At 41.6% G+C, this 19,527-nt stretch overlaps 1 protein-coding gene across 4 annotated transcripts in view; it reads left to right on the top strand.

Moving 5' to 3' along the window:
* The first annotated feature begins 4,185 nt into the window (after nt 1-4,185).
* LOC146404473 (uncharacterized) overlaps nt 4,186-19,527 on the top strand; it is a 47,779-nt gene continuing 32,437 nt past the window's right edge. Inside the window, exons 1-9 of one of the 4 annotated variants that reach the window (XM_085017262.1) lie at nt 4,191-4,324; nt 6,327-6,452; nt 9,024-9,105; nt 15,677-15,747; nt 16,208-16,292; nt 17,836-17,906; nt 18,378-18,402; nt 18,714-18,784; nt 19,238-19,328. In XM_085017262.1, the coding sequence (XP_084873388.1) occupies nt 9,051-9,105; nt 15,677-15,747; nt 16,208-16,292; nt 17,836-17,906; nt 18,378-18,402; nt 18,714-18,784; nt 19,238-19,328 (469 nt within the window). In that variant the 5' untranslated portion in view covers nt 4,191-4,324; nt 6,327-6,452; nt 9,024-9,050. Of the gene's footprint in view, nt 4,325-6,326; nt 6,453-9,023; nt 9,106-15,676; nt 15,748-16,207; nt 16,293-17,835; nt 17,907-18,377; nt 18,403-18,713; nt 18,785-19,237; nt 19,329-19,527 lie in introns of all 4 variants that reach the window. The other 3 variants (XM_085017261.1, XM_085017263.1, XM_085017264.1) reach the window with 3 other exon arrangements.

The following is a 19,527-nucleotide window of genomic DNA, read 5'->3' as shown; positions in this document are numbered from 1 at the left end:
ACTCATTTTTCTTCCTATCATAAACTTTCCAAGGACTGAAAAATAGATATTAAGTAAATAAAATAAAACCCTTCTTTCTCAAGGTTAAACCTTACAATAGAACCATGTTTTTTGATTACAGTCCTTTCATCAAACCTTGCCTATCACTAAATCACATTTTTGGAAGGAAATTCCTCAGAGCTTATCAGGTTTTCATGCTTTCATTAGAGAAGTTTATTGATGCTGAGTTGATCCTGTTCCACAGGTCACCTTTCAAAATAATTTACTTTGTTTTGCCTTACAGATTATTTCTGTGGTCTTGCCAAAGGTTTGTAGCAATATATTACTATTATCCATGTCTACAGTACCATAATGCATTTTTATAATCAACACCACTTTCTAAGCAGAAAACTGAACTTTTTGGGTGACTTTCTCTGAAAATTGATTAATATTCTTCAGCCAGGAACATGGCCCTTTTCCAATAGAAACACACTGAGAACTCTTGAGGAGCATGGTGATGTATCATGGATCATATGTGATTAGAAGCAAGAAGGAGAAGAAACTGTTGATGCCTTGGTTTCTTTAACAATCTCTCAGTGTTGGCATAAATGTCTACAAACCATCCACTCATCTTCACCACGCCTCCTTCTGTGAAGGTTCGGCTGTTTTGACAGGATAATCTGAAGATGTTTCCTGATGAAAAAGATACTTCGCTGCCTGGATTGCTCTGTGATAAGCACTGTTAAAGATCATATTCAGTGAATTGCAAAATTCTCAGCAGGAGAAGGTAGATGAAGAAAAGCCACAAAGACATTGCAAAAGGTAAGGAAAAGGACAGTGGGCAGATTATAAGAAAGGGGAGTGGAAGGGAAAACAACTGTACAACTTTACCAGTGTGATGGGAAAAAAAGGACAATTAAGGGATACTTCACGCAGGGCAAAACACACAAAAGCATTCATTTTTAAATTTCTCATATTTGTTTTTGCCAAAAGATGTGTGTGTATGTAATTATTACTCTCCATTTAGTGAATATCAGTGGTGTATATACAAAATGGCACAAAACTGATTTTCTTTCCTTCCTTCTCCTGACTAGCTGGAAGCGAAAAGTTCCATAAGTGGTGATTAAGCCATAGACTCTTGAGGTATCTGTTTAATACACTGGTGGAAAAAAGCCCTAAAAATTAGAAAAAGCTTATTGAAATGAAAATTCCTTACTTCAGTCAGTTCAGAGATTCAAAAGAGTTTGGGGATGAACTAGGAATTTATCAAAAAAACTAGTCTTTCTTATCAGAGTCGAAAAACTCGGACTCTGAGTCTCATAGTATATCTCTTTTAGGGTTTTGAAAACTGTGACCTGAGGGCCACATCTGGTCTGTCACCTGTTTTTTGTTGAAGCTGTATGGTAACTCTCACTTGCACCTTTGTTTGCATGTCTCTGTTTCATCTGGCTGCTTGGGTGCTACAAATCCAGAGGTTAGTAGTTGTCACAGAGACTGTATGTTCCACAAGGCCAAGACTATTTATTATTTGACCCCATAAAAATTTTGTTGACTTCTGTATTTATTTTAAACATACCTATTATTCCAGGTTCAACTTGAATCTTTCTAAGAATTTTCTTGCAATTTTCCCTGCTCACACTGCCCTCTGTATCTGTAGATTGTTGTTAAAATTATAGATATATCCATACCATCCACAGCTTAACTAAACTTCAGGTAAGTTTTTTTTTCTTTCTTCATTACCTTATTCTTGGAGCATTTATATGAGAAAACAAAATTTTAAATTCCTTCTCCTTCCCTAGGATATGTGAAAGTTTTACAACCCAGGAATGTCTTGCTCAAGAACCTGGGAGACTTCCTTTCTCAAAGTAATAATTGAGAAAGATAAGGCCCCTTTATCCCAGTCTCTGTGCAGAGGTAGATGCTAACTCCCATTAGTGCTACTTAGAAGGCCACCCTTCAGGCTAAGGACAGGGAGTACTTTTTAATTAGTTCACTCTGTGTTTGCAAATCCACCCCATCTTTGTTTCAGAGGAGCTGAGTTCAATCTCTTGCAGTCATCTTTAATAATCTTGACCTTCAGCAAATTGTGCTTGCATTTTTTGTTTGTTTGTTTGTTTGTTTTAGGCTATACCCTAGGCCTATGGAAGTTCTAAGGCTAGGGGTTGAATTGGGCACAGCTGCGGGCCACAGCCACAGCCATAGCAATGAGGAGCCAAGCCTCCTCTGTGACCTCTCACAGCAACGTTGAATCCTTAAGCCACTGAGGGAGGCCAGAGATTGAACCTGCATCCTGATGGATAGTAGTCAGATTGGTTTCCACTGAGCTGCTACAGGAACTCCTATCACAAAGTTTTGGATAAAGTTTTCCTTGCCAATTTAATTCTATCTAGTGCAATACTTTTTTGAAGTATCTGTGACTCTTTTCTATCAAATAAAAGTCTTACTCTCAAAATCCATAGTGATGGCTGCCTTAGTGAGTTTGGGCTGCTACAACAGAATACACTGCATGGGGTGGCTTACACAATAGTTATTCATTTCTCATATTTCTAACAGTTAAACATTCAAGATCAGGTGGAACAAAGTCAGGTTCTGAGGAATGCCATGTTTCTGATTTACACAGGGTGGGTCATTTTTCTCATGCATCCTCACATGACAACAGAAGAGGAAAAGGGTAGAGCTCTTTTCTTCCTAGAGGGACTCCACCCTCATAAACTAATTGCCCCCCAAAGGCCCCAGCTCCTAGTACCATCGCTCTGGAGGTTGGTGTTCCAATATAGGATACAGTATGGGGCATCACAAATTTGCAGTCCACAAGCATAGTAGCTTACACTACTTAGAGTCAGTGGGATTTGGTTAGCCTCTTCATGATACTCTGTGTGTAAGAGTGATAGTCTCCAAGTTGGCCTTATTTCATCACTTTTATGTATTTACCTTGATTCATTATGATAAATAGTCACCAACTATAAAAACAGTTGTTGGATCAAAGATAGGAGGATTTTCAAAAGAAAAAAATATGACTGGGTCAAAGAAATACCAATCAGGTTGGCATTTGAATCTATATCAAAACCCAGTTAATTCTCCACTTCTAAAATCAACAATAGCACATTTACAGATTTCTTTTAATCACAAACTCATTTAATGTGTGTTAACTAACATTTACTGAGTATGGCCCTCTTTCCCAGCAAACACCTACAAGTTCATTATTGGATAAAGAGGCACATGGTAAACCTAATGTGTTTAAATGGATGAATCATTGGTGCCCCATCATTATCACATCAAAATGTTCTGAGATTTTTATTTGAGACATAAATAACCACGTGTGCTTTACAACACCTTTTATGAATGGACTGGGATATTTCTGGCTGTACATATCTTCTGGGGAAAAAGTCATGTCCTCCTCCTAAAAAATTGATTGGTCTCCTTTGACATGCATCTTTAGAAATACAATTGTTTAACAGAAAAATTTGTCTTGAAACAGCTCTGCTTATTTTCCTAATTAGTGGAAGCTTAAAGGCATATTTAACCCTTAGAATGAGTAATGGTCATAATATTCTTCCTACTTTTATTTATCAAAGCCAGAAACTACAAAAATATTCACTGAAGTTTTTTTTGGCAAATGAAAAAATTTTCTAATGATGCAAGTACGAGTAACTGTAGTAAATGAAAAGAATGTGACAAATTGGAAACTTTCTTGCAGTACACATCAAAAATATGTTTTTGTGAGGAGAAAAAGTGTATTGATAGGACACTACAGAATAGCAGTTGACATGAAACATGAAAACATTAACTTTGGGTATAATAAGCTTAAATCTCAAATTTTGAAATGGTATTACCTGTCAATGTCCAGTGACTCAGGAAGAGCAGAAATGGAGGGGTATGGTAAGTTAAACAGTAATGGGACTTCTTTAAATTCTCCACATGCTGGCTTTTTGCCTCTTCACCCTGCAAGGTTCACTCTCAACTCTTCCTGAGGGACAGGTCATTTTCTCTGATAGAAAATTTTTTTCTTAATCAGAGAGTTATGTGGGAGCCTGAGATTCAGTTTTGGAAATTAATGTTTCCTCTGAAAAGACAAGCTTGTCCATGAAAACACCCTCTCTGCCAGCAGCAGTTGGACCCATCATGGGCAGGGTTGACTTGCCTCTGAAAGTTCTATTATGACACATCACCATGGTAATGTGATTATGCACTAAGTTCTATTATGACACGTCACCGTGGTAATGCGATTATGTGCCTCATGGTCAGACTGCCACTCTGTGGTGAGAGTTTGGTATCTGCTGGCCACTTTGAAGCTCTGCCTTCATAGTTCAAACTTTAGGAATGGGAAACTAGTTTCTGTCCACAGGTAAGTTTACATGGATCCCCTAAAGTCTGTTCCTTCAAATGGGCTCACTAATTTTGCTCAAACATTTTCTTCATCTTTTTTTTTCTCATTTCTATCACTCTAAACTATCTATAGAGTTATAAGTGTAACTTCCAGTTTTGTTGTATTAATATGTCTGGTCCACAGGCCTGAAATATTTTCCTGAATGTAGAGAACCATATTATTTCCTAATGCCAATTTTGTCAGTCTCAACCAGAGAAAAGACAAAGGGAACCTACCCACTCTGCTTCCACTAAAGCAGGTGAAACTGGATGCCTCCCCAGGAATGGACATTCCAGGAGGAGCAGGGACTTACAGCTCAGCTCTTCTGAATGTAGCTGTCAAAATCTGAAACCAAATAGTGGGGGTCTAAATACAGAGAGTGCTTTAAAGCAAGGAAACTGGGATTTACTGGCAGGATTCCCATGAGTTGATGGGGACAGAATCACGGGCTGTTTGCATATTGCCAGGGTGTTTGATGAGAAGGAACAGTGCGATCACTTAGTGGGATGAATGTGTGGTCACTGATGGAATGAGGTTCAGTCTGGGGATCCTCAAGGAGCAATCTGGGTGGGGTTGCCTGCCTCTTGAACATGGATGTGGCTTTCAAATGGATGTGGGACACTGTTGCCTTCTTCTCCAAGCATCTAGAGACAGATGAGGTGTTGATAGAGCAGAATTTTGGTGAGGACTTGAGCCCTGCCCATCCTTAGGCAGCCCTTTGTCCAGGCTGCTCAGAGGGGTACTCAAATCAATTATTAGTGAGACTCTGAGCACCCAAGACTTACTTGCCTCAGCCCCCAGGGTTGGTCCATTGAAAGGAAGCTGGTCCTTGGCAAAGCCATCATGTGGAGTTTGGTTTAGAATGTTCTGAGCTCTGGGTCAAGTGGTCATTGGGAAGCTCCTCTGGACAAAGACAGCTGACAGGAAGAAGATTCTGGGAGAACAAGAGCAGTTAGAATCCCTGTGTCCTTCAGACCTTCAGAAGGGCTTTGTTTGGAAGAAATGTTTATATTGTGGATCAGGGGGAGAAAGATGGGGATCAAAGGTGGAGCAAGGGTGTGGGCTCTTCTCTAAGCTCAGGCAATTCCTCTGGGACATCAGAATTCACCCACAGAAACCATGGGGCAGGAGGGGTTGAGACTGAGGGGAGCTACTGATTCAGGTGTCCAGGGCATGATCTCAGAACCCTGGGCAAGGATTTCTGTTCTCAGGAAACCAGGTCCATTCCTGCCACATATCTGTCACTGAACATTGTTTGACTCTTAGAACGTCACTACATCCCTCTAGATGTTAGTGCCCCCCACTGTACTCTATGGGTTATAGGCCGTGTTTGCACTTCCTCCCCTTCAACTGGACTGGGTATCAGAGGAGGTGAAAATAGATACTGTCCATGAGCTGCAAAGCATCATTCCCACGAAGATGCTGGGGCATAAGCTTCCACCCTTCCTGACTTGAGGCATCCATTTACCCTCTCTGGTTTCAACCACCACTGAGTGTCTAGCTTACTCTTGCCATCACTCAAGGATGAACACATACGGAGCATTAATGAAGCACCCATCCTTCAATTTTCTAAAATGTTACCCATACTGCCTGAAGTCGTCCTCATGACATAATACTAAAAGTTAGCCAGATTACCATTTCTACATCTTAGAACAGGGCATCGAGGCACTTAGGGATCTACAACCCTTTCCCCAGGTTCATGATTCTTCTAAATGTGTTTGAACCAGACCATTAGGCACAATCACTGTGATTTCCTGCATTTCTAGAAGGTCTCAGTTAAACAAAGGTATTTGTTCATAAAACCTGTCTATTAGTTGTTTTAAACTGCTCCATCTTCTATGTCTGTTCTGATCCAGGCAGTGCTCCTGGGCAGCTGGTGAGCCAGGGGACCAAATGATTAAATGGAATAAATGAGTACTAATTTCCTTATTTTCTGACAGCAAGTTGTCAACAGTTCTCTCTGTGGTAATACATTTTGTAGGATCCTGCTTCCAGATCAAAAGTAGCCAGCCTCTGAGGTCACAAAGATCTACCTCTGGCTCTGTGAAAAACTTATGCTGCTGTCACTGCAAACAGGTTGTTCATACTCCACGTGAGTCTGGTGAAGGTACTGTGGTGATTTTCTCATTAAGTTCATGAAAGAATAATTTTTCTTTAGTGTCCCGTATATAAGAAAGAAATGTTAGATATAATGTGATGTCCTTTTTTCCCCCTGTGTTTCCAAATTGAAACATATTTCATCAGTTGGTTGTGTTATAACTGCAGAAATAAAAATACATTGAAATCTCAACAGCTGGTTGACATTTAAGAGTGAATATGATCTCTAGCTAGGGTGTAGATATTAGCTGGTTTTTGGACATTAGCTGATGTGCCTCCCTCAGGAAATCATGTTTCCAGGTTTCATTAAGTTATTAGACATTTTTTAGACCTGGGATATATCTGCAAAGAAATAAAACAAATGACACAGACGGTTCCTGAATCCCATCGCTCCAGGTTTAGCCATGATAACATTTAACATGCTTTTGGTACCTTTATTACAATTAGTGAGACAATATGGATACATTTTTATTAATGAGAAGTCTGTAGTTTGCTTTAAGATTCATACTTGGTGCTCTTGTAAGCTCTGCTATTTGGCAAGTGCACACTATTACCTGTCACCATTATACCACAGAGAAATCTATACCCTAATGCTCCCTGGCATGTTTCTCCCAAAAGTCAAAAGGTAGGAAGTACCCAAAGGCTGTGAATAATGTGTGATGAATGGAAGGACTGGAAAAATAAAATGGGAAGTATAACACAAAATGGAATAGTCTTCAGCCACAGTGTGGAGTTAAAGCTTTAAATATGCTAGAGTATGGGTGGACCAAATAATACAAAACTCTATTGTGGTGAGAGAAGTAAGGCAGGCACACCAAGCCAAATATCATGTAATACTAATTGCATAGGCAAATTCATATAGCAGAAGTAGAAATTACCAAGGCCTGGTGGCCAGGGGAAGGTGAATTTTGACCTAATGGGTATAGAAGTCATGTTGATTATGATGACAAAGATGTGGGTATAGCTAGCATTGATGGGTCCTGAACAGTGTGGAAGTAAAAAATGCTATGGAACTGTATACTTAAAAATTATGCAAAGGGTACATATTATATCTGTGTCATCACACTAAAGGAAGTAAAAAATCATCAAGCAGAAGAGATGCTGAGCAGAAGCAGGGCACGTGAATATGTGGGAGATAAAATGGTCTTGTAACATTTCAAGAAGTGGTGGGAATCACCATGAGATTTAAATGGCCTGGAGGAGTCATTGGACTCTGTCCTTGAAACATAGCATGACTTACTTTTGTTATGTTTTTACAGCCACACCTGTGGCATATAGAAGTTCCTGGGCTAGGGATTGACTCAGAGCTGTACCCCAGCCATGGCAACACCAGATCCAAGGCACATCTGCACACTTTACTGCATCGTGCAGTAATGCTGTCTCCTTTACCCTCTGGGGACGGCCTTTCGTTCAGGGGACCTGCACACATTTTGTAGACAATGAATACTGGGAGAAAAATAGTGATGTGATTGGTAGTGACCGCCTTTACTGGCAGGATTTTGGTAATGTCACATATTCAGTATTTGATTTTCTTTAGGAGAAAGAGTTTGGGAATACATTTATTAGCATATTTTGCCTAGAATAGCTATCAACCGTCCATGAACGTTTAAACTCTAATTAAGTACAAAGACTTATGGAAGAGATGATAAGTACAGTCACTACAATGTGGCTTTTTGGGAGCAGACGAACTGAGAAGAAGTCACAAAGACAGTGTCTATTTAGCAGAAATTTAGATCAGCAGGAGGCGTCTGGGTCTCTATGCTTGAAACACAGCTTGCTTTGGGGGTCTTTTCCCATTGATTACGTTCCCCTTAGCTAGAAAACTGAAGGTCTGTTTTCATGTCTTTCCTGCTCTCCTCTGTTGCTTTCCTTCCTCCACTAAAGGGGCTGAACCTGCAGCAACTCAGTCCATACATATTATCCTCTCACACCTGTACACTCCCTCCCCATATCCTCACCAAGAAGAACTCCCTGAGTGATTCCTCAGCATCATGGTCAGTGTCCCGACAATTGCTCTGTGTCCCTCTCGCTCCCCCACCCCAGGATACAATGGAGGAAATGCCCACCTTTGAGGTAGAAGAAGAGGCTCTTTCTGACATTGAGATGAGCTCCCCTTTCTTTATCTCAGATGAAAATGCAGCTTCATTTCTTTTTTCAGTCAAAGGCAGTTATAAAATTCAGACCATGTACGTTATAGCTGATGTATACAATTTCCTTGGTTGGGGCATGTTGAGGGAAAATCAACTACAACAGAGACCTGATTCATTAAATCTTTCCCCCAATGTTAGCATCAAATAACTACTGTCCTAAGAGCAGGCCCTTTCCCCAGCAGAATATTTTCCTCCTTGAAGGAGGAAAATTTTATGATATCTGTTTCAAATTGGACCTGAGAAGTCTTCCAGGAAATGCTAGATCCTTTCCCACTGATGTCTTCTCAGGTTCCTTTGGGGACCATCAACTCAAGGACAGTTTCCCAGTTAGTTTTCTGAGGACAAAGAGGGAACAAAAGACCTGTGAGCCCAGAGCACAGGAAGCTTAGATCCTCACACTGTCCTTGTTTGTGTTTTTTCTCTTGTTACAGAGATCGAATATTGTTACAGATATTCACATGTATTATGAGAAGGACACTCCACCGATGAACAATCAGGGTGAAGGAGAAAAAGGTGGGGCTTTCCTGCTGGCTTTGATGGGAGAGCCGCCAGATTCCGGGTTCCTGGTGGGAATGAGGGCTGGGTCTGTAGAGCAAGTGCCTGTTGCCCAGTGAGGAGCAGTGCCAGATACTATGGTTCTGGAAGACACTACATCACTGGGTCTCTGGGCATGTGGGTGTCTCGGTGTGAGCCTAGGTGATGTGATTGTGGATCTGCACATGTGTGATGTGTAGTTCTTCAGGATGTATTTCCTGCTTAGACAGTACACCCACCACCTTTCTTTAGGAAAAATCACCTTTGCACATCATCTCTCTTGTCACACCTGCATCCTTCACCACAGCTGTTCCCAGTTGGCTTACCATTCCCAATGCTCAGGCAGAGATGGTGCTGAGACAGCTGGCCCAAGCTCTCGACCCCCTGAGTGGAGAAGCCAAAATGGGAACCAGGCGAGGGCCCCCATATGGTGCTCTGGACCCAAGACACTCACCTGTCCCTCAGCCAGGGAAACATCAGTCATGGGGAAAGAAGTGGGGGGGGGGGTCTCTGCTCCCTGTCCGTGTCTGGCAGTACCAGGGTCTCCAGAGGTCACAGACCTGCCCATTGTTATAAGGTGGCCTAAGTGGTCACAGAACCCAGGCAGCTCTGGGTGGACTTTACAGTCACATTGGCACAGACCTTGGTGGGAATGGCTCCTCCTCAGCTCATAGATTCTGAGAGGGCTGAGGCCCCCATGAGACAATGTAAGTCATGCACACTTTGTGTAGAAAAGGAACCCTTTGAGAAAAAACTATGATGTGATTGATAGCAGCTGGTTTTTAATGTAGGATTTCAGTAGAGCCAAATCTTCTACATTTGATTTTCTATAAGACCGGTGGTTTGTGAATCCATTTATTAGCATACTTTTCCCTAAAGTGGAAATCAGCCCTCCAGTGAAGTTTAAACTTTTTTTAATGATTTTTCTTTTTTCCATTAGAGTTGATTTGCAGTGTTCTATCAATTTCTACTGTAGGGCAAAGTGACCCAGGCACACACATAAACACATCCTTTTTCTCACAATATCCTCCACCATGTTCCACCGTTAGTGACTCTATGGTGTTCCCTCTGCTATACAGCAGGATCTCACTGCTTATCCACTTCAAGTGGAATAGTTTGCATCACTTAACCCCAGATTCCCAGGCCATCCTTCTTCCTCCCCCTTCCCCTCCGCTACCACATGTCTTTTCTCCAAGTCCATGGGATTCTTTTCTGTGGAAAGGTTCATTTGTGCCATATATTAGATTCCAGCTATAAGTGATATCATCTGGTATTTGTCTCTTTCTGACTTAGTTCAATTAGTAGGAGGGTCTCTAGTTCCATCCATGTTGCTGAAAATGGCATTATTTTGTTTTTCTATGGTTGAGTAATATTCTGTTGTGTATATATGCCACCTCTTCTGAATCCATCCATTAGTTGGTGGATGTTCAGGTTGTTTCCATGTCTTGGCTAGTGTGAATAGGGCTGTGGTGAACATAACAGGTGCATGTGCCTATTTCAAGGAAAGTCTTGTCTGGATATATGCCCAAGAGTGGGATTGCTGGATCACATGCTAGTTCTGTATATAGTTTTCTGAGGTACCTGCAGAGTGTTTTCCATGGCGGTTGTACCAATTTACATTCCCACCAACAGTGGAGGAGGGCCCTCTCTTCTCCACACCCTCTCCAGCATTTGTTATTGGTTGACTTGTAAATGATGGCCATTCTGACCAGTGTGAGGTGCTACTTCATAGTACCTTTGATTTGCCTTTCTCTAATAATTAGTGATGTTGAGCATTTTTCCATGTGCCTGTTGGCCATCTGTATATCTTCCTTGGGTAAATGTCTATTCCTAGTTCTTTTACCCATTTTTCAAATGGGTTGTTGGTTTTTTGGCTGTCGAGTTGTCCATGTGTTTTTGTATAATTTAGAGGTTAAGCCCTTGCCAGCTGCATCATTCAAAACAATTTTCTCCCATTCCATAGGTTGTCTTTTTTTTTTTTAATGGTTTCCATTGCTGTGCCAAAGCTTGTCAGTTTGATTAAGACCCATTGGGACCGATTGGTTTATTTTTGCTTTTAATTCTTTTCCCTTACAGTCTGATGTAAGAAAACATTTGTAAGGTTGATGTCAGAGACTGATTTGCCTGTGTTCTCTTCTAGGATTTTGATGGCGTCTTGTCTTACATTTAAGTCTTTAAGCCCTTTGGAGTTTATTTTTCTGCATGGTGTGAGGGTTTCATTGATATTCATGCAGCTGTCCCATTTTCCCAGCACCACTTGCTGAAAAGACCATCTTTTACCTGAACTTTTACATTCTCGCCTCCTTTGTTGAAGATTAATTGACCGTAGGTGTCTGGGTTTATTTCTAGGTTGTGTATTCTGGTCCATGGGGCTGTGTGTCTGTTTTGGTACCAGGACCACACTGTCTTGATTACCATAGCTTTGGAATATTGCCCAAAGTCTCCTGCTTGGTTTCTGTTCCTCAGGATTGCTCTGGCAATTCTGGCTCTTTTATGGGTCCATATAAATGTTTGGATCATTGGTTCTAGTGTGGTGAAAAATGTCATGGGTAATTTGATAGTGATTGCATTGACTCTGTAGATTTCTTTGGGTAGGATGGCCATTTTTACCATATCCATTTATCTAACTCTGGAGCATGGAATATCTTTCCATTTCTTTGAATCCTCTCTATTTTCCTTGATTAATGTTTTATCATTCTCACCATATGAGTCTTTTGCCTCCTTGCTCAGGTTTACTCCCAGGTATTTAATTTTCACAGAGGTGATTTGAAAAGGTATTGTATTTTTGTAGTCCTTTTCTGAGACTTCATTTTTAGTGTACAGAAAGGCAACTGATTGCTGAGTGTTAGTTTTGTGCCCTGCTACATTGCAGAATTTGTTGATCAGGTCAAGGAAATTTTGTGTGGAGTCCTTAGGGTTTTTGATATTTAGTATCATGTCATCTGCATAGCGTGACAATTTTACCTCTTCTCTTCCAATCTGGACACCGTTTATTCCTTTTGTTTGTCTGATTGCTGTGTCTAGGACTTCCAATAAGTATGTTGAATAAAAGTCAAGAGAGTGGGCATCTTTGTCTTGGTCCAGATTTTAGTAGGCTGGCTTTCAGCTTTTCTCCATGGAGTATGATATTTGCTGTGGGCATGTCATAAATGGCTTTGATTATGTTAAGGTAAGTTTCCTCTGTACCCACTTGGGTAAGAGGTTTTATCCTGAATGGATATTGCACTTTTTCAAAGGCTTTTTCTACATCTATTGAGATGATCATGTGGTCTTTGACTTTTCTTTTGTTAATGTGGTGTATGCTATTGATTGATTTGTGTCTGGTGAACCATCCTTGTGCACCTGGGATGAATCCCATTTGGTTGTGGTGTATGATCTGTTTTATAGGTTGTTGGATTCGGTTGGCTAAAATTTTGTTGAGAATGCTTGCATCTATGTTCATCACAGATACTGGCCTATCATTTTCTGTTTTGGTAGTATCTTTGGTTTAGGTATTAGGGTGAGGGTGGCTTCACAGAATGTCTTTGGGAGTGTTTTTTATTTTTCACCATTTTGGAAAATTTAACAAAGGATAGGTATAAATTCTTCTTTGTATGTTTGGTAGAATTCAGCTGTGAAGCCATCTGGTCCTGGACTTTTGTTTGTAGGGAGTGTTTTTATGACATATTCAGTTTCATTTGAAGTGATTGGTCTGGTCAGTTGCTCTGTTTCTTCTTGATTCAGTTTTTGGTGGGATGTAAGTCTCTAGAAGGGTGTCCATTTCTTCCAGGTTTTCAAATTTGTTGCCATCTAAATATTCAGAGTCTTCTCTCACTCTTTTTATTTTTTGTATTTCTGCAATATCCATTAAGATTTCTCCTTTTTCTTTTCTTATTTTGTTTATTTGGGTTTTTGTTCTCCTCGCCTTGGTGAGTCTGGCCAGAGGTTTTTCGATTTTGTTACCTTGTCAAAGAACCAGTTCTTGCTTTTAGTGATAGTTTTCTATAGAATTTTTTTCAATCTCTCCTTTATGGATTTCCTCTCAGGTCTTTATGATTTCCTTCCTTCTTTTGGCTTTAGGTTTTGTTCTTCTTTTTCTAGTTCATTTAGGTGGTGGGTAAAGTTGTTTATGTGAGGTTTTTCTTTTTTGAGGAAGGCCTCTATCACTATGCCTTTCCCTCTAAGCACTGCTTTTGCAGCATTCCATAGATTGGAGTGGTTGTGTCTTCAGTATCAGTTGTCCTGAGGTATTTTTCTAATTACCTTTTGGATTTCCTCATTGACATGTAGAGATTTTAGTAGCATGTTGTTGAGTCTCCATGGAGTCAGTTTTTTTCTGATTTCTTTCTCTGTGGTTGATTGCTAGTTTCATGGCATTGTGGTCAGAGAAGATACTTGAAATGATTTCTATCCTCTTAAATATGTTGAGGTTAGTTTTGTGCCCCTGAATGTGTCAGTCCTTGAGATTGTTCCGTGTACTCTTGAAAAGAATGTATCTAATTCTGCTTTTTTTTTTTTTTGGATGTAATATACTGAAAATGTCAGTGAAGTCTAACTTTTTTATTGTGTTATTTAGGATCTCTGTTGCCTTATTGATTTTCTGTCTAGAGGATCTGTCCATTGATGTGAGTGGTGTGTTAATGTCTCCTACTATTAGTGTATCCCCATTGATTTCTTCTTTTATGGCTCTTAGTATTTGGGTGTGCATGGGTGCTCCTCTATGAGGGGCATATATATTGATGATGATAATAACCTCTTCTTGAATGACACTATTTTAACATTAAATACTGTCCTCCTTTGTCTTTCTACATGGGCACCTTTTTAAAGTCTGCTTTGTCCGATAGGAGTATTGCAACTCCTGCTTTCCTGTCTTGTTCATTGGCATGAAACAGCTTTTCTCATCCCCTCACTTTCCATCTATGTGTCCTTTACCCTAAGGTGAGTCTCTTGTAGCTAGCACGTTGTAGGCTCTTGCTTTTGTATTCAGTCAAGCACTCTCTGCCTTTTGATTGAGGCAGTCGGTCCATGGACATTTAAGGCAATTATTGATACATATGCATTTATTGCCACTTTAAACCTTGTTTTCCAGTTGAATCTGTGTTTGTCCTTTTTTCCTTTTTTTGGTTGTATGATTTCTATTTATGCTTGTGTCCCTTTCTTTTTAGTTTTTGTGAATGTAATGTTTGGTTTTGCATTGCAGTTGCCCTATTTTTCAGGTCTGTTAGCCCATTCCTCTATCTGCTAGCATGAGCCTGATAGTCAGATAGGCTCCCACACATTATAATAAAAAAGAGCCTATATATTCTTAATTTCCTTGCTTGCATTTTGTAATTTTGAATTCCTTTTTAACATCTTCATGTTTGTCCTTTTGCTTGTCCTTGTGTGGATCGTCTCTTTTTCAATAGTTTTTTTCTTCTTTTTACATCTGTGTACTGGCGTATTGAAGTGATTGCATTCCAATTGTGATTTCCAGCATCTTGTTTTTCTTCGTGTTTATTTGGAGAAGCCCTTTCAGTGTGTCTTTTAGAATGGGTTTAGTATTGCTGTACTCTTCTACCTTTTGCTTGTTGGAGAAATTCCTTATTTCTCCTTCTCATTTAAAGGATATTTTTGCTGGGCACAGTATCAAGCCTGAAGATTTTTCCCTTGTAGAACTTTGACTATATCTTGCCACTCTCTTCTGGCCTGTAGAGTTTCTGAATTGAAATCATCTGATCGCTTTATGGACTTTCCCTTATAATTCGAGTTTTGTGTTTCTCTTGCTGCCTCTAAAATTCTTTTTCTTTTAATTTTGCCATCTTTATTGTAATGTGTCTTGGTGTGGGCCTGTTTGGGTTCACCTTGTTTGGGGCCCTTGGTGCATCCTGTTTCTTGATATCTGTTGCCTTTAGATTTGGAAAGTTTTCAGACATGATTTCTTCAAATATAGTTTCAATCCCCTTTTCTTTCTCTTCTTCTGGAATTCCTCTTATGCGTAGATTGGCACCCTGTGTTTTACCCCATAGATCTCTTATATTGTTTTCCTGTTGTTTCATTTGGTTTTCCATATGCTGTCCTGATTGGGTCATTTCCATTATTCTATCTTCCAAGTCCCTAATTCATTCCCCTGCATTATTCATGCTGGTCTTTAATGCTTTTAACTCAGTTTGCATCTCTGCAAGTGAATTTTCTAATTGTTCTTGAGCTCCTCCTGATATTTTCTAGTTCCTTTCTAATGTAATATGCTTTCCTTTTTCTATCTGCTCTTGAAAGAAAAATGTATGTCTTCTAGAATCAGTTATTTGGGGAGGGAATCCTTAGAAGATGGGAAAGGTGGCACATTCTTGCTTGTTTTAGTGTGGAGGGCCAGATGGATTCCAGTTTTGTTCTTGGAAGTAGAATGACAGGTTTGCTGATGGAAAGTGACTTACAGGTAAAGGCGTGAGGCCAGGTACTCTAGTCCCAAGAAAAATCCATATTACCTTGAGTTGATGGAGGTTTGTCAGAAAGGCACTAGGTGTGTCTGTATGTGAAATGGCTAGTAGGATTCTTAGTGTGTCAAAATCCTGACCCTTAATCTTTGTACACATAGATGACCCTGAGGAAGCCATGGACAAACTGCCCAAAATTGAACCAAAAGAAGAATCCAACAGCTCCTCAAACGTTAGTGCAATTTATTTATCTGAGAAACAACATAGCTTCACTTCCAACATTTTTAATCAAATTCAACTCTGAAAGTCTACAAAGGTCAAATTAGTGGATAAGTAAAATTTCCTGGGTTATATGAATGTTAACTGAATGTCTCTCCCAATGGATGACTGATTCAAAAGAACATTTAAAAAGTGACAAGAGCAGATAGAATGGGCAGGTGTGGTTGGGAGCATGGTTAGTAGCAGAGAATTGCTCTCCTTGAAAGAGAATTTGGTAACTTTGTATCAAAGAGCACATAAGAGTTTTTCCAGGATAAATCGAAGCCTTTCTCCAAGATGACGCCTGTGTTTTTCCTTTGGGACCTGGGACTAAAGGAATTTTACATTTGGGTTTTCGACAGACAGACAATGAAAAACCTTGAGTCTGTAGAGCACAGGAGGCTTAGATGCTGTCACTGTCTACTTTTCTCTAGATGCTGAATGAGGAGGACACCAACAAAGATGGGGTGAATACAGAGATCAACACTCCAACGAACATTTGGGGTGAAGAGGAAGATGGTGGGTCTTCCTTGCTGGCATTGGTTGGGGAGAGGCCAGATCTGGGGTTCGTTTTTGGAAAGAGGGTTGTAGGTGTAGGGTTCACAGCTCTTTCCCAGTCATAGCGATGCACAAATCATACTCGCCCTGGACATAAGTCTATCCTGTAGATGGTGCTTTGTGGTAAGATACGAGGCCTGGGAAGCGAGGTCCAAACATAAGCATGTGTAGTGTGAGCTTGTGGTTCCCCAGAACCTCTTGCCTGTTTCCACCACAAAGAGACACGTCAGCTTCATGGAGGACAAATCCCACCCCCTCTGAAGAGCTTCTCTGCATTCATGCATTCTCCCTTGACCACCACTGCTCCCAAGTTGGCTTAATGTTCCCATTGCTCAGATGGAGAGGGTGCCAAGCCATGTGGCCCAAGCCCTTGACCTCCTACATGGAAAAGCCAAAGGGGGACCCCGGCCGGGTTCCCCATGGGGTTGCTCTGGAACCCTGACCTGTGCCTCTCCCTCAGCAGGGAATCCTCAGTCATGGAGCCCTGAGGGGTGAGGGTCCCTGTCCCCCATCCATGCGTGGGCATAGCAGGGACTCCAGAGGTCCTGTAACACCTGCCCATCTCGAGAAGGTGGGCGGTCGGCGCTGGTGTCTTTGCTTCCACTTGGCCAAAACAGATCAGAATCAGGGGAATGTTTTCTCGTGTTGGATGGTGTCACGTTAAGACTTCCAACTGCCCACCCGAGGTGGCACACACCCAGGGGCTATTGCACATAAGAGCTCAGGGTGAAACTCCATCGTCAGCCTGGTGTCCGGCACCATGGTACAAAAACTTCTGCAGAGCTGGGCGAGAAGGAGTCAGTGCTCAGTCTTTGTGTCTCTCTGTGACAAACTGTCCCACTCGTCATAAGGCTCCTATGAGTGTGGGTAGCCTTTCACTCAGGGGACATGCACACCTCATGTAGAAAAGGGAGACTGGGAGAACAAGCAGGATGTGACTGAAAGTGGCTGTTATTGAGGGTAGGGTTTCCATAGAGTCACATCATCTATATTTGATTTTCTTTACGACAAGTGGTTGGTAAATACAATTACCAGCATACTTTCCTGGAATTGAAATGAGCCCTCCAGGACAGTTTAAAGTTTTAATCATCAACAATGTCTTACAGAAGATGCAATGAGTGCAGTAAAAACAACAGTGACTCTTGTGGCGCAGATGATCTGGGAAGAGGTCCAGCAGACCCTGGCCATTTAGCAGATATTTCAGATGGGCAGGAGATGTCTGGGTCCCTACGCTCCCAAGAGAGCTTGCCTTTGCGTGTCTTTGCCCATTGATGAGGGTCCTCTTTGCTAGAGAGCCACAGCTCTGGTTTCCTGTCTTGCCTGCCCTTCTCCTTTGCGTTCCTTCCTGCACCAAAGGGGCCGGCCCAGCAGCAGCTCAGCCCACACTTACCAGCCATGCACATCCATTCACTGACTCCCCACATCCTCCTCATCAAGAAAAACTCCCAGCGGGATTCCTGAGCATCACGCCCAGTGTCCTGACAGTTCCTCTGTGTGCCTGCAGATATCTCCGAGATAGCGCTGGATGATGTGCCTTCGGTGAAAATGGTGGGACGGCCTCCATTCGCTCCGCGGGTAAGTTGGGTTTTTAGTCTGAGCTTGCAGTGTTGCTTTATTTCCCCTTCATGGACATTCAGTTATGAAAACCTGAGCATGCACGTTCCAGACAATATGGACGATTCTGAGGGGTGGGACTCCCTGTCAAGCATGTTTGTTGCCAACTCCCGATGCCTGATTCCGCAGGACAGTGCAATAACAACACCTGTCCCAACCTGCAGAGGACAGAGCTCTTTCTTCAGAAGCATTTTTTCCTTGAGGGAAAGAGTTCTGTCACTTCCAACTGACATCGCCTTGGACGTCTCGTCCTCTAGGACAAGTTCTTGCCTTTCTCCCTGAGAAGGGTTTGCTCTGCCTTTGCTGGGTTCTCTGGACTCCACCGCTGTTGTGCATTGGGTTTTCTGCTGTCACCAAGTGAAGGAAAGACCTGTGCAAATACATGACCTTGCGGTCTGATCCTCATGGCACTTTCTCCTCTTGTCATTGCAGGTGGCCTTCATGGTGAACAAAACACGTATGTATGCTAGAAGCACTCATCTGGGGGGAGGGGCACCTTAGAACATGAGGAAGGTGGCACTTTCTTGCTGATTTAATATGGAGCACCAGATGGTTTCCAGTTTTGTCCTTGGAAGTAGCGTAGAAAATTTATTGCCAGAAAGTGACTTACAGGTATAGTCATGAGACCAGGTACTGCAGTCCCAGTAATAAACCATATTACCATAAGTTGATGGAGGTTTGTTTGCAAGGGACCTGGGATGTCTATAAATGGCTGTTAGTATTGTGAGTGTGTCAAAATCCTGAGCATTTATCTGACCTACCTCATAGATGACACCGAGGACCCTATGGAGAAACGGCCCAGCATCAATGCTCAAAAAGCAGCTCTCTACTATGATCAGGTAATTACTTTTTACTTATTTGTGAAAAGTATATTTTCATATCCTGCTTTTTGAAAGAATACAAATATGAACATCTACAAAGTTCAACAGAGGGCATACTTAGGATTATCCTTGGTTAGATGCATAGTGAATGACTATCTATCTCAAGGCATGAAAGTTTCTAGATGTCATTAAGCAAAAGGAAAGCAGCCTTAAGAAGCTGGCTGAGAGCAATATTATCAGCAGAGAATTGCCCTCCTTGCAAGAGATTTTGGTGATTTGGTGTCAAAGTACACATAAGAATTCCTCCACGGAGATTTGAAGCCTCTGTCCAGGATGACCTCTGTGTTCTCTTTGGGACCATGGACTCGAGGCGTGTTTCCCTTTTGGGTTTTGATGGACAGAAAGACCATGACAATTCTTGTGTCCATAGAGACCAGGAAGCTGAGATCTCACACTGTTTTCTTGCACTAGATGATGACCAGTGAAACGACTAATGATAATGCAGTGACGTCAGAGATCACGACTCCAGTGACGAACAATCAGGTTGAAGTTGAAGAAGAAGGTGGGTCTTCCTTGCTGGCATTGGTTGGAGAGTGGCCAGATCCTGGGATGCTTTTGGAAAGGGGGTCGTCTGGGATGTTGAGCAGGCAGCTCTTTCCCGGTCAGAGTGATGCCCTGGTGGTACATGCCCTGGACACAAGTCTCTTGTGTTGATTCCTTGGGTTGTGACACATTAGGAGGGACAGGGAGTGAGGTCCATG

The sequence above is a fragment of the Sus scrofa genome, chromosome 3 (assembly GCF_054392235.1).
Source record: "Sus scrofa isolate SSC_HxYL_T2T_F1_AM1 chromosome 3, Sscrofa_HxYL_maternal_Yorkshire_Landrace_v2.0, whole genome shotgun sequence".
Taxonomy (NCBI): Eukaryota; Metazoa; Chordata; class Mammalia; order Artiodactyla; family Suidae; genus Sus; species Sus scrofa.
Note: the sequence above shows the minus strand (reverse complement) of the source record. Positions and strands in the feature narration are given on the sequence as shown.